At 46.6% G+C, this 14,531-nt stretch overlaps 1 protein-coding gene across 5 annotated transcripts in view; it reads left to right on the forward strand.

The window, feature by feature from the left end:
- Positions 1-5,616, forward strand: part of LOC128421964 (oocyte zinc finger protein XlCOF6-like) — a 121,370-nt gene extending 115,754 nt beyond the window's left edge. For 4 of the 5 annotated variants that reach the window (XM_053405356.1, XM_053405359.1, XM_053405355.1 and 1 more), the window contains one exon: positions 2,477-5,616. In XM_053405356.1, the coding sequence (XP_053261331.1) occupies positions 2,661-4,505 (1,845 nt within the window). In that variant the 5' untranslated portion in view covers positions 2,477-2,660 and the 3' untranslated portion in view covers positions 4,506-5,616. Of the gene's footprint in view, positions 1-30; positions 69-2,476 lie in introns of those variants that run through there. The other variant, XM_053405358.1, reaches the window with a different exon arrangement.
- Positions 5,617-14,531: the final 8,915 nt, after the last annotated feature.

Raw genomic sequence — 14,531 nt, forward strand, 5'->3', positions numbered from 1 at the left:
GAGAAGATGTAGACCTTGGTCTCACATAAAGTCCACTTGGACCTCCTGAGGCCAATGGGACTGTGCAGGTGATTCATTAAGAGACAGGGGTGGATGGAGGATTATCATCATCATCAACCTTTTATTTGACCGTCAGTCAGAAAAAAGTACATTTGTCAATACACAGTTAAAACATCCAGGAAGATTTTAGAACTTAGCCAACACTAAAATGGGCTAAACAGATAGCCCCATATCAATACAGTCAATTATAGTCTTGCGACGCTTAAAAGCTAAAAAAAGAAATTTGGCCACCAAGGAAGGTATAGCTCTAGTGACATTATTCAGCAAGTGTAAAACCTGGTTTTCTCCGGGTAGGAAGCTAAATTGACATAGGAGTGGGTCTATAAAATTTTGTCTGAGCTCTGCATAAGAAGGGCAAGTCAAGAGAATGTGTTCGGTGGACTCAACCACACCCATGGCACAATGACAGGTTCTCTGGGCGTATGGTACTCCCCTGTACCTTCCCCACAATATCGCAGAGTCAAGGACATTTAATCTAGCCGCTGTAAGAAGTCTGCGGTATTCCACATAGTGGATTTCTGCAAGGTAGGGGGCTGGTATGGTCCGATAAATCTGGTCCCCTAGAAACATCCCTGGTTTTACCTGGGCTATGTCCTCTTGTCTGGCAATGTCACTCAGTCTCCGGGAGATCACAGCTCTAGCTTGATTGTACGTCACAGACTCAAAGTAAAGGTGAGACAATCTGCAGGATTGAACCTCGTTAGTGACCTCCCTTTCCCACGATGATTGGAAATCGTCCCTCAATATCAAGGGGGCAATACCCACTGGTTTAAAACAAAGCTTGAGCCATAGCCAGAGCTTCGTCTTCAAGGCCACATACCGTAGAGCTTGCCAGCCGACCTCTAATCTCATAACCGCACCCGCTACCGAGGGGGGAATCCTAAGGATGGCTCTAAGGAATCACGTTTGGATAGAATCCAGTTTCAAAAAATCCCTACGGGAGCCTAAAGAGATGCCCACCAAAAGAAGGGGGAGGACTTTCATTTGAAAGAGTCTCAAAGCTATCTTCACTGATTGAGCCTGATTCTTAGCATATAGAGATCTAATCTGGGTGGCTGCTTTAGATGCATTAGTTGTTATATAGTCTCTATGGGCCTGAAAAGACCTATTTGACCGTATTACTTGTCCCAGATATTTAAAGCAGTTAACCTGCTCTAGGGGGGTCCCGTTCATCGGCCATCGATGGAGTCTCGGTCGGGCAGAGAAGACCATGATCTTGGTCTTAGCATAGTTGGGTTGGAGCTCATGCTGATCACAGTATTCATGTAGAGCTTGCAACATTCTCCTCAGTCCAATAGGGGATCTGGCAAGAAGTGCGGCGTCATCCGCATACAGAAGAACATTCAGAGATCGGCCTGCTAATTTGGGGGGGGTGAAAAGCATCATTGGCCATGTGAGTCACCAGTGAGTTAATGTAAAAGCTAAACAATGCTGGGGCCAATAGACAACCCTGTCTTACCCCTCTAGTGGTGGTAACAGGGTTGGAGACTAGGCCTTTATTGTCTAGCCCGATTCTCAGAAAGGTGTTTGTATGGAGGCTGATAATCAGATGAAGGAGACGACGATCGATCTTTGTAGCAGCCAGTTTTGTCCATAGCTGCTTTCTAGAGATTCGATCAAATGCCTGCTTAAGGTCAATAAAAGCCACATGAAGAACCTTTGGGGCTTTGCCGGCATACTTTTCCGCCAGGTGATTCAAGGTTAATGTTTGGTCTGTGGTAGATCTTCCAGGGCGAAAACCCGCCTGTTCATCGGCAATGATATTGTCGTCCTCCATCCATTTCGATAGTTTGTTTAGCAGGTACCCCGAGTAAATCTTCCCAATGACGTTTAGCAAGCTGATTGGCCTAAAGTTGCTTGGCTCTGTACGTGGGCCTTTCTTATGTATTAATACAATCAACGCAGAGCTCCAGCTTGAGGGAAATTTTGCTGTTTTGTTTATATGCGTGTAAAGTGCTGCTAAAAGTGGGATCCACCAATCTTTATTTGCTTTGATGGCATCAATGGATATAAGGTCATCACCCCCTGAGGCCAATGGGACCGTGCAGGTGATTCATTAAGAGACAGGGGTGGATGGAGGATTATGATGCAGAGGATGGGGAATGTCCAAAGGAATCATGAACCAGAGAAAGAGAGGACTGTTTCTTGGACAGAGAGCAGCTGTATTTCCTGTGAGGAAACAATTGATTTGGAAAGGCTGTATTCCAAGATCATGCTGCTTTATTAATGATGATTGAGAATTACGAAAGGTTGCTGATGCATTACTATCATTTGACATCATTGCATCTTCATTTCATAAAAACTGGGAACATGGGTAGGAGGCAGGGGAATATAGGAAATGTTGAAATAAGAAAAGCTGCTAATGGCGTTTGATGTGCTCTCTTTCCCTTTGTTCTCTTCCTTGAAACCAAAATAGGATTTCCTTTCCGCCCATTCTGAAGAAGGTGATACAGAAGACAGTCAGAATTCTGGGAGATGGGGAACATTCTGTTTCATTAGGAATAGCCATTAAAATGTGTGAAATGTGGAATATGCTTCACTGAATGAGCACACATATCTCACATCAATGAACTCAAACAGGGGAGAAACCATTTAGAGGTATGGAGTATGGAAAAAGTTTCACTGACAGTGGAAAACTTAGAACACATCAACTGACTCACATGGGCAAGAAACGATTTCAATGCACAGAGTGTGGAAAGAACTTCAGTCAGAGGGGACACTTAAATTTACATCAACGGACACATACAGGTGAGAAACCTTTTAAATGTATGGAGTGTGGAAAGAGCTTCAGTCAGAATGGAAACCTTAGAAAACATGAACAGACGCACGCAGGGGAACAACATTTTAAATGCATGGAGTGTGGAAAGAGCTTCAGTCAGAGTGGACAGCTCAATAAACACCATTGGACTCACACAGGAGAAAAACCATTTGAATGTATGGAGTGTGAAAGGAGCTTCAGTTTCAATGGAAACCTTAGAACACATCAACAGACTCACACAGGGGAGAAACCATTTAAATGCATGATTTGCGGAAGGAGCTTCAGTTTCAATGCAACCCTTAAAAGACATCAATGGATTCACACAGGGGAGAAACCATTTAAATGCATGGAGTGCGGAAAGAGCTTTAGTGATAATGGAACACTTAGAAGACATCAACGGACTCACACAGGGGAGAAACCATATAAATGTATGGAGTGTGGAAAGAGCTTCAGTCACAGTGGACACCTCAATATACATCAACGGACTCACACAGGGGAGAAACCATTTATATGTATGGAGTGCGGAAAGAGCTTTAGTGGTAATGGAAACCTTAGAAGACACAAACGGACTCACACAGGAGAGAAACCATTTAAATGTTTGGAGTGCGGAAAGAGCTTTAGTGACAATGGTAAACTTAGAACACATCAACAGACTCACACAGTAGAGAAACCATTTAAATGCCTGGAGTGTGGAAAAAGCTTCAAGCGGAGTGGACAGCTCAGTAAACACCATTGGACTCACACAGGAGAAAAACCATTTGAATGTATGGAGTGTGGAAGGAGCTTCAGTTTCAATGGAAACCTTAGAAGACATCAACAGACTCATACAGGGGAGAAACCATATAAATGTACGGAGTGTGGAAAGACCTTCAGTCAAATTGCGCACCTTAGAACACATCAACGGACTCACACAGGAGAGAAACCATTCAAATGCATGGAGTGTGGAAAGAGCTTCAGTCAGATTGGAAGCCTTAAATTACACCAACGGACTCACACGGGTGAAAAACCATATAAATGTATGGAGTGTGGAAAGAATTTCAGATTTAGTGGAACCCTTAGAACACATGAAGAGACTCACATAAGTAAAAAACGATTTAAATGCATGGATTGTGGAAAGTATTTCAGTCAGAGTGCACACCTTAGAACACATCAACGGATTCACACAGGGGAGAAACCATTCAAATGTATGGAGTGCGGAAAGAGCTTCAGTGACAGTTCAAGACTCGATTTACATCGACGAACACACACAGGGGAGAAACCATTTAAATGTATACAGTGTGGAAAGAGCTTCAGTCAGTTTGGAAACCTTAGAGCACATCAACGGACTCACACAGGGGAGAAACCATATGAATGTATGGAGTGTGGAAAGAGCTTCAGTCAGATTGGAAACTTTAGAATACATCAACAGACTCACACTGGGGAGAAGCCATTTAAATGTATAGTGTGTGGGAAAAGCTTCAGTTTCAATGCAAACCTTAGAACACACCAGCGGACTCACACAGGAGAGAAACCATTTCAATGTATGGAATGCGGAAAGAGCTTCAGTCAAACTGCACACCTTAGAACACACCAACGGACTCACACAGGGGAGAAACCATATAAATGTATGGAGTGCGGAAAGAGCTTCAGTCAGAGTGGACACCTCAATATACATCAACGGACGCATACAGGGGAGAGATCATTTTAATGAATGCACTGCGGAAAAGTTTCAGTAAGAGTGAAAATCTTAGAGGAAGACATCTACAGACACAGAGGGGGGAAAGCACTTATGGCTTCAGTCAGAGTGAAACTCTTGATTTACGTCAACAAACTCACACAAGAGACAAACCACATAAATGTCAGGAAGAACTTAAGGGTAGAGGTTCAGTCCTATTGGAAGTCCTACATCAACAGAGCCAGTGTGGTGTAGTGGTTAAGAGCCATAGACTTGTAATCTTGGGAACCGGGTTCGCGTCTCCACTCCTCCACCTGCAGCTGCTGGGTGACCTTGGGCCAGTCACACTTCTCTGAAGTCTCTCAGCCCCACTCACCTCACAGAGTGTTTGTTGTGGGGGAGGAAGGGAAAGGAGAATGTTAGCCGCTTTGAGACTCCTTCGGGTAGTGATAAAGCGGGATATCAAATCCAAACTTTTCTTCTTCTTCTTCATGGTCAGGAATAACTTTAAGAGCTGAGGCCCTACAAACCAACAACAAACTCAAAGATGAGAAGCAGTTTAGATGGAAACATCGCAGAAAGTGCTTTAGTTACAATGGAGTGTTTATGAAACATCTAGGGAGATCTAAAGGGGAGAACCCTGTTAGATGTATGGAGTGCTTATATGTAAAACTGTATAGTCATGAAATAATGAAGGTAATGTCTCACAACAGTGATTATAATTTTATATGTAAAGTTCATTTTGATAGAGAGGGGGAATCTAGATTGTTGGTGATGAGGATCAGGGCTTTGTAAAGCAATTGATATTGCAATACACCGTGAATCACAGTGTGTGTTTCTGGGATGTGCCTGGAAGCAGCGGCAGAAAGTTTTTCTTCATGAAGGCCCCGCAGATGGCGAGTTGCTGACTTCCCTCCCAGACGACAGGAAGCGAAACACACACCTCCATTGCCCTGCGTCCTTCCAGCCTCTTTCCTCGCTTGCTCCCTTCTGCCGGTGTGTGTTCCTGACCTAGATATCCTGTGTGCTGTATTTTTTAATGGCTGAAACTGGATTTGCTCTCAGAAACAAAGTTTTGTGCCTCACTGGGGACCCAGTGAGAACTGTATGCTTTGAAAGCTCAGTAAAGTATTACTGAAGAAGTCCTGCTGCCTCTGTGTGTGTTTTTGACCTCAGTGTGGGACTTGCTCTACATGTGGCCCCTACCCCGCCGATACTTGGCTCATGCCCTGGAGTTGCTCTACTCAAGCATGGTCGATGGTATCAAAAGCCGCTGAGAGATCCAGCAGAACTAGGAAACAGCTCTCACTTTGTCCCTAGACCTCCGGAGACTCCTTTTGCATTTAGAAGTGCTATTAAATGTTGCTTCCAGTGCACAAAATTTTATTCATTCAGCATAGGCATTTCTTGCCTTGCATCACTATCAAAAGCTATACTGGCCATCTCAAAATTCAAAAATTCAAAAATATTCAAAATTTCAAAAGCTGTCAAAATCTCAAAATCAAAATAGTAAAAAATCTCAAAATACAAAACAAATCTTCACTGCTTTAGGTCACTGTGAACTCTGAGGGACTGGGGGGGGGGTGCTTAATCCCCACTACACTATGGAACAAAGGACCATGTGCTTAGCAGGAAGTATGCTCAGAAAAATACTTTTCAGCTTAGGATCTCAATCCTTTGCAATCCTTCAAAAATACGCAATGCTGGGGCCAATAACCCTTTGTGGGGATGTTCAGAGAGGCAGGAGAGGATATATTGTTCAATATATTTCCTAACTTGCGCTAGCAAGTTCTATAACTTAGCAGAGTTTTGCATTCCCCTTCTAAACACACTGTGGTTAGCTTGTTGCAAGCTTGTTTATGCTTCTCAATATAAGATTCCTGGTAATTTCCCTTATATCCCTCTTAAAAAGAATAGACACAACACAATCTTGTGTAAAGAATATAAAAGAAGTTTACTCACACATTCAGTTCACAGATGGATCCCTGAAGGCAGACTTAGTTACAAAGTATATACACATGGATCTACCCCCATATGAGGGCTTGATCCCAGTGACTGCAGACTGTGACTCACTGCAGCTCACATGGCGAAAGCAAGATGGAGAAAGAGAGAGGGGGTCTGCTTGCCCTGTGCTTTTGTTACCTGAACAGGTAAGGTCACGCCCACCTCTAGTCACATGCTAAAGGAAGTTTGTCCCAGTCAGGAGGAAACAGGATGTTTTCGACTGACTGGACCAAACATTCCCTCGCATGTCCACTCTAGACTAATTAGGAATGTTGTACTTGACTGCTATCTATGTATCACAGTCCAAACCACTGAGCCTCTTGTTTTTTAAAAAAATATATTTATTAACATTTCAAAGATTATACAAAGACAGTAATAAAAAAGCACAAACAAAAAAAGAAAGAAAGAAAATAAATAACAAAAATACAAAAATACAAAACTGAAAACAATTTAAAAACACATAAAATTCCATTCACTTATTTTCTTTTAACTTACTTCCCAGACCTCCTCATACCTCCCCTTTTTGTATTCCAATTCAAATTATTAATTCAGCAAATCCTCACCATTGGTTTTCACTTAATTTTCAACCTTTCTTTCTCCCCCCCCCCAATTATCTTAGTCATTACAGCTGAAAACCACTTAATTTCTAACCAACATCATTCTAACATTCACTAATTTTGTAGTATTTCCCAAGATAGTCCTTAAATTTCTTCCAATCTTCTTCCGCCGTCTCTCTTCCCTGGTCTCGGATTCTGCCAGTCATTTCTGCCAGTCCCATATAGTCTATCACCTTCATCTGCCATTCTTCCAGAGTGGGTAGATCTTGTGTCTTCCAATACTTTGCAATGAGTATTCTTGCTGCTGTTGTTGCATACATAAAGAATGTTCTGTCCTTCTTTGGCACCAATTGGCCGACCATGCCCAGGAGAAAGGCCTCTGGTTTCTTCAGAAAGGTATACTTAAATACCTTTTTCAATTCATTATAGATCATTTCCCAGAAAGCCTTAATCTTTGGGCATGTCCACCAAAGGTGAAAGAATGTACCTTCATTTTCTTTACATTTCCAACATTTATTGTCAGGCAGGTGATAAATTTTTGCCAGCTTGACTGGGGTCATGTACCACCTATATATCATTTTCATAATATTCTCCCTTAAGGCATTACATGCCGTAAATTTCATACCGGTGATCCACAACTGTTCCCAGTCAGCAAACATAATGTTATGACCAATATCTTGTGCCCACTTAATCATAGCTGATTTAACCGTTTCATCTTGCGTATTCCATTTCAACAGCAAGTTATACATCTTTGACAAATTCTTAGTTTTTGGTTCTAACAATTCTGTTTCCAATTTTGATCTTTCCACCTGGAAGCCAATTTTCCTGTCCAATTTATAAGCCTCCATTATCTGATAGTAATGAAGCCAGTCTCGCACTTTATCTTTTAATTTTTCAAAACTCTGCAATTTCAATCTATCTCCTGCTTGTTCCAAGATTTCCCAATATTTCGGCCATTTGGCCTCCATATTGAGCTTTTTCTGAGCTTTTGCTTCCATTGGTGACAACCACCTTGGGGTTTTATTTTCCAATAGATCCTTATATCTTATCCAGACATTGAACAATGCTTTCCTGACAATATGGTTTTTAAATGCTTTATGTGCTTTAACCTTGTCATACCACAAATATGCATGCCACCCAAAAACATTGTTAAAACCTTCTATTCGGGGTCAAGTTCGACCGGGGTCCGGCACACTTCTCTCGCGCAGCTCTGGTCTTCCCCCCGGGACCTTTGACTCAGCAGAGCATAAAACACAGCGGAAGTAGAAGCTTGAACGTTCTGTCGTGTGGTAGCAATAACTCAGGCTGACACGCAGCAGTGTCCTTATCTTAAAGTCTTTATTCCTTAGCAAAATACAACAGCTATAAATCTCCTGCCAGGCGAGAGTTCGCCCATGTTGCTTGCTCTCTCCTTAGAGCTTACACGCAGACTGAAAAACACACAGAGAAATCCACACCCCTTCCGTGTTCTATGCCCGCCCTCAGAATGTGAGGCGTCATCACTCAGAACTCTTAACCCTGTAAGTTCTGAGCCTCTCTTAACACCCCCTCTCGAATCACGTTCTGAGAGGACCTCTGAGTGTTCAACACCTTCCCCATTGCCTTCCGCCCCTTCCTGGCATCGTTGTTAGGCACCTGTTGAACCTCACAAACCTCAGGTTCGCACTGTGCGAAACCAACCCACGCATTTGTGACCTGAAACCTCTCAGGTGGAATTCCCTTTGTAGCCCGCGATGACCGCCTGGGCACAAACTGGGGTGCTCCTCCTGACCCACTGGGGCCAGCATGTGCGTCTTCCTCATCAGAAGACTCCCCCTCTGACTTGACACGTCTGTGAGCTTTCTCCATTATGCGCACAGGAGATGAGGGCTCACTCTTGGACACTCCCTTACCAACCTGTGGAGACGCCCTACTCTGTTCAGGGACCTGGTCTCCACCAGCAGGTTCAGGCTCTGGCTCTCTTTCCTCCTCAGAGTCGTACAGACAATCTGAGTGAACGTCAGAGCGCGCTTTGCGCCTTGCCCAACCATCCTGCTCAAAAAACTCAGCCTGTTTACTGACCAGAAGCTTGGTCTGATCACCTTCTGGATATGCGAATCTCCACCCCTTGGTCGCGGGTTCATATCCACAGAAGATCATTTCCTGGTACTTTGGACCACCCTCTTGCTGCAACCACTTTGGTACAGGCACCATGGCCCTGCAACCAAACGAACGGAAGAAATGCACAAGCGGCTTCTGTCCGTTGAGCAAGAAATATGGGGTGTCACCTACCACTGCATTGTAGCACCTGTTCATCGAGAAATTGGCCGTTTTTACCGCCTCCCCCCAAAAACTGTGAGGCAAACCAGAGTCATCCAGTAGAATCTCGGATGCTCGAACCAGAGCTTTACTCCTAAGCTCTGCCACGCCACTCTTCTGAGGAGAAGTCACCTTGTGACGTATCCCCCTCTGGCGAAAGAAACCCTTTAGAGCAGACCCAGTGACCTCAGAACCACGGTCGAACTGGAAACCTTGCACCTTGGTGGAGAACCTCTGTTCCACCTCTGCAACCCAATCTTTGATCAGTTGCGCTGCTGCCTCCTTAGCTTTCAGCGTGAAAGCCCATGCGTTCCTTGTAAAATCATCTGTCAGCACCATCAGCCACTTGGCCTTGCCCAGACTTGGCTGTGGCATACCTAAAAGGTCTGCATGCACAAGCTCAAAAGGCTTTGTGGTGACTCTCTCTACCCTGGGATCATTAAATCCCTTGTTTCTGGCTTTCCTGCAAGCCTTGCAATTCAAAGGTTTACCACATTCTTTTACCTTGCAACCTTTGGTGCACTCTGATAACATCTGGACGTCCTCACAGGACCCATGTGACATCCTCTTGTGCCACACGCAAGCACACGACACATGAGTGTGGTCAGTGGCTTTCCCCTCACCCTCAAGAGGTGATTCCAGAACAAAGAGGTTGTTCTGATTTTTTCCAACACGTACCAGTTGCTCTCCACCTCTGGAAATTGTACAAACATTTTTTTCAAAACTCACAGAATATCCCTCCTGTAAAAGAGAAGGTACAGACAGCAGGCAATGTTTTATCTCAGGGAGAACATAAACCTTCAATTCAGCCTGTAAAAAAGAGACAAACATGTTAGAAACATGGGTTACACGCCCCTGTGCACCTGTAGCAAATCTAACAGTTTTCTCAGTTGAAACAGCCTTGCAGTTCCACATTTGTCCATCAGGTGGCGCTGTTACCAAATGGGCATTCGCAGCTGAGTCAACAACCCAACGTAGCACGCTCCCCCCACCGGAGTTGTCCTTCTTTGTTGCCTTTGCAACTGACTTCCTGCTGCCCCCGACCTTGGAGCACTCGCTGCAGGTGTTCTCCAGAACCGCCATCGAAGCAGACAGTTGATAAACGTTCCCACGTCTGCTCCCTCTGTCGCCATGGAAACCCGGCTGGTTCCCATGGGAAGTGACCTTGGGACTTTCCTGCCCTTTGTCTCGCTGTGGATAGCTTCGGCGCAGGTGTTCCGGAGAACCGCAAACAAAACATCTCCGAGTGGAAAACTTTGCAGACTTGCCTTTGTTCTTCACTGCCCCCCCAACCTCTCCAGCAGCAATCCTCCTCGAGGCTTTTCTGCCGTTGGGAAAATGGCTTTTGGCTTCTGCTGTGGTTTCTCTGCAAACCCCCTCCAGCTCCTGCCAAACAGCCTGGGCACTCTCAAGACTCTTGGACTGGCCTCTCTGGCCTGCACCCCCAAACCTGGGTGCACCTTCAGAGGAACAGCTTGCCTCTGCTTTCCTCTTCCCAGCTTCCAGCAGCTTTCCAGCACACGGCTGCCTGTCTCTCTGGCGTGTCAAAGCATCGCAGCAGCTTTTAGACACGGCTCCAGCCCACTTTGGGCTTCCAGGGCGTCCCACAGCCCCTCCTTGACTCTCTGGGCGTTCCCCAGCTTCTGTGCAGCATCTGGCCCCGTCTGGGCGTCCCTCAGGCTGGCGTCTAGCCCCCTCTGGTGTGGCTCCCACTCTCTTCAGTGCCTGCCGACCGACCCAGGGCTCCTTCCCGTCTGCCTCTTCAAAAGGGACTGCACGCGATTCATGGCTGTCTGCCATCTCTCCCCCGGGGCCCGGCCTACTCACGATACAGTAGCACCTCCCGGTCCGGCAGATCTCAGCTCCTCCCGGCTGGCTCCAGCTACTCCTTAGCTGGCCTTTGGCTGCTGGCCTCTTTGCCTGCAGTCTCTCTTTCCCAGCGAGCTCCTCAGCTGGCCTCTGGCTGCAGCCTCCTCACACGCACGAACGTTGCTTATCTTTATTGCTGATCTCCATAACCTATTCGGGGTCAAGTTCGACCGGGGTCCGGCACACTTCTCTCGCGCAGCTCTGGTCTTCCCCCCGGGACCTTTGACTCAGCAGAGCATAAAACACAGCGGAAGTAGAAGCTTGAACGTTCTGTCGTGTGGTAGCAATAACTCAGGCTGACACGCAGCAGTGTCCTTATCTTAAAGTCTTTATTCCTTAGCAAAATACAACAGCTATAAATCTCCTGCCAGGCGAGAGTTCGCCCATGTTGCTTGCTCTCTCCTTAGAGCTTACACGCAGACTGAAAAACACACAGAGAAATCCACACCCCTTCCGTGTTCTATGCCCGCCCTCAGAATGTGAGGCGTCATCACTCAGAACTCTTAACCCTGTAAGTTCTGAGCCTCTCTTAACACCTTCTAAATCCAAAATGTCTGTGTTCTCAAGAAGCAGCCATTCTTTCAACCAGCAGAATGCTGCTGATTCATAGTAAAGTTTAAAGTCTGGCAGGGCAAATCCACCCCTTTCCTTTGCATCGGTTAATATCTTGAATTTTATTCTGGGCTTCTTGCCCTGCCAGACAAATCTAGAGATATCTTTCTGCCACTTCTTGAAACAGTCCATCTTGTCCACAATTTGCAATATTTGAAACAAAAACATTCTAGGCAATACATTCATCTTTATAGCTGCAATTCGACCCAACAAGGAAAGCTTCAAATTTGACCAGATTTCTAAATCTTTTTTTACTTCTGTCCAACATTTCTCATAATTATCTTTAAATAAATTCACATTTTTAGCTGTCATATTAATCCCCAAATATTTCACTTTCTTAACCACAGTCAAACCTGTCTCATTCTGAAACCTCTCTTTTTCAATTACTGTTAAATTTTTCTCTAGAACCTTAGTTTTTGACTTGTTCAGTTTAAATCCTGCTACTTGACCAAATTCTTGAATTAAGTCTAAAACCCTTTTGGTACTAGATTCTGGCTCTTGTAATGTTAGTACTAGATCATCTGCAAATGCTCTCAATTTATACTGTTTGGCTCCGACCTGTATACCTTAGGAATGTTGTACTTGACTGCTATCTATGTATCACAGTCCAAACCACTGAGCCTCTTGGACTTGCTTACCAGCGGTTCAAATCCCCAAGACAGGATGAGCTCCCATTGCTCTGTCCCAGCTCCTGCCAACCTAGCAGTTCGAAAGCATGCAAGTACGAGTAGATAAATCGGTACCGCTGCGGAGGGAAGCTAAACGGCGTTTCAGTGCACTCTGGTTTCTGTCACGGTGTCCTGTTGTGCCAGAAGCAGTTTAGTCATGCTGGTGACATGACCCAGGAAGCTGTCTGTGGACAAACAGCGGCTTCCTGGGCCTGAAAGCAAAATGAATGTCACAACCCCATAGTCACCTTTGACTGGACTTAAAAGTCCAGGGGCCCTTTACCTTTTTTACCTTAATAAAAGATCAGACTTAGCAGCCGCTTTACTCTGGTTGGTCTCTGTTAGTTTCTCCAACCTTTGGGAGACTTACGGTTTCCTAGACGGGCTCCTCTTGCATCCCTTAAGGAGGAGCTGTTTTACGATCTTTTTCACCATCATGCCTGACCACTAGTCTTGCTAGCTAGGGGTGATGGCAGCTATTGTCCATAAACAGCTGGAGACCCAAGTTTGGGAAACCCTGTTCACCTTGAGGAGAAAGGAGGGCTCACTTGCATCAGAACATCAGATGAGCCCTGCAGGATCAGGCCCAAGGGGCCCCTGTGGAGGGACTGCAGCTTCCCCGCTCGTGAAGGAGCTGTAGGGTGAAGGTGCCGTAGGAGCGATAGGGAGGCAGGCGGTATGTGCGGGGGGGGGGAGTGGAGGAACCAGGGAGAAGGAGTTTCTGGAGCCTCTACAGCCCCCTCCCCGCCTGCTCCCTGAAGGTTTCCTCTCTCCTTCTCATTTCAAGGATTGGGGCATCTCAGCCCCCCGGGGTCGCTTTGCTTGGGGGGCGGGGAGCTATTTTGTTGCTGAGGGCAGGAGTCACAATCCTGTCACATTGTGGGTGTCAGGCTTTTAGGTAAGGGGGTGAGGCTCAGGTGGGAAAGAGTTGATAAGGAAAATATCCTGGGGTGTGGGTTTACTCCGCTGCCCAGCTCCTCAGGTTCCCACTCCCAGCAGGTCTCTCTCTGGGGTCAGCAAAAGAAGGAGCCTCCAGCCAAGTTAAAGAAGCAAAACAGCAGTCAGTTGAGCTGATCTTTATTGGTTGCAACAAGGTTCAAACACACCAAGAGTAGGAACCCTGAACATATGGTTGCATGAATTCTTAGGACCTCTCCCGATTTCCCACAATACATTTTCCCACAGCATCTTTGATGCATCACAGATTTCTCACAAAGTAGGAATCTTTGGCATTCAGAAACATGGACCCGTCACCCACCCCTGTCAACAATCCCAGTTTCCCACACCTTTTAACTACCCTCTTCCCCTAAGAACCATAATAGTATTTACCCATCTCCCTAGCTGCAAGGCTGTCCTGGGCTTCTCCTTTGGAAGTATCAGGATCCTCCTCCTCCTCCAATCCGGATTCTGTTCCGGGAATAAGGGGGGGTGAGCCCCCCTCCCAACCTGCCTGCTTCTCCCGGAAGTGGAGCTTCCACTCCGGATTGCTGCTCTGCGCCGTAGCTCTAGGGGCGCGCCCTTTCGGAAAGGGGAGGAGGGGCGGCAGGGGACCCCCCCAACAAAACATCGAAGTTGCAGGAAAGGAAAGGAGAATCGCGAGCGAGGACAAAGAGGTAAAGGGGTCGCGGAGGGGAGGAGAGGGGAGAAAGGGACCCAGAGAGGGACCCCGCGCCAGCTCCCCAAAGCGCCTTCCGTGGGGCCCCCCCGGCAGGGCCTGGATCCCTGCAAGCGTGCTGCGAAGGGGGCTTCCCTTGGCAGGGGTGGACATGGGGCGCCCACCCACGGGGTCCCACGAGGGCTCCCTGGCCCCGTTTCCCCCGCGCAGGCATCCCTGGGGCCCTGTGCGCTCCGCGCGGAGAGAGGCAGACCCTGAAAGGGTTAACGGGCGCGAGAGACGCCTAGATAGAGACCCCCCCCTTTCCCTGCCCATATCCTCTTGTGGGGCCCCTCCGGATGGAAAGATGGGTCGCGCTTGGCGAGGGGTGAGCCGCGCCAAGGGGGCCTCTGGGTGCAGGGGAGACTCCGGGAGGGAGGGAGGGGGCCAAGGGTGG

Source organism: Podarcis raffonei, chromosome 10 (assembly GCF_027172205.1).
Source record: "Podarcis raffonei isolate rPodRaf1 chromosome 10, rPodRaf1.pri, whole genome shotgun sequence".
Taxonomy (NCBI): Eukaryota; Metazoa; Chordata; class Lepidosauria; order Squamata; family Lacertidae; genus Podarcis; species Podarcis raffonei.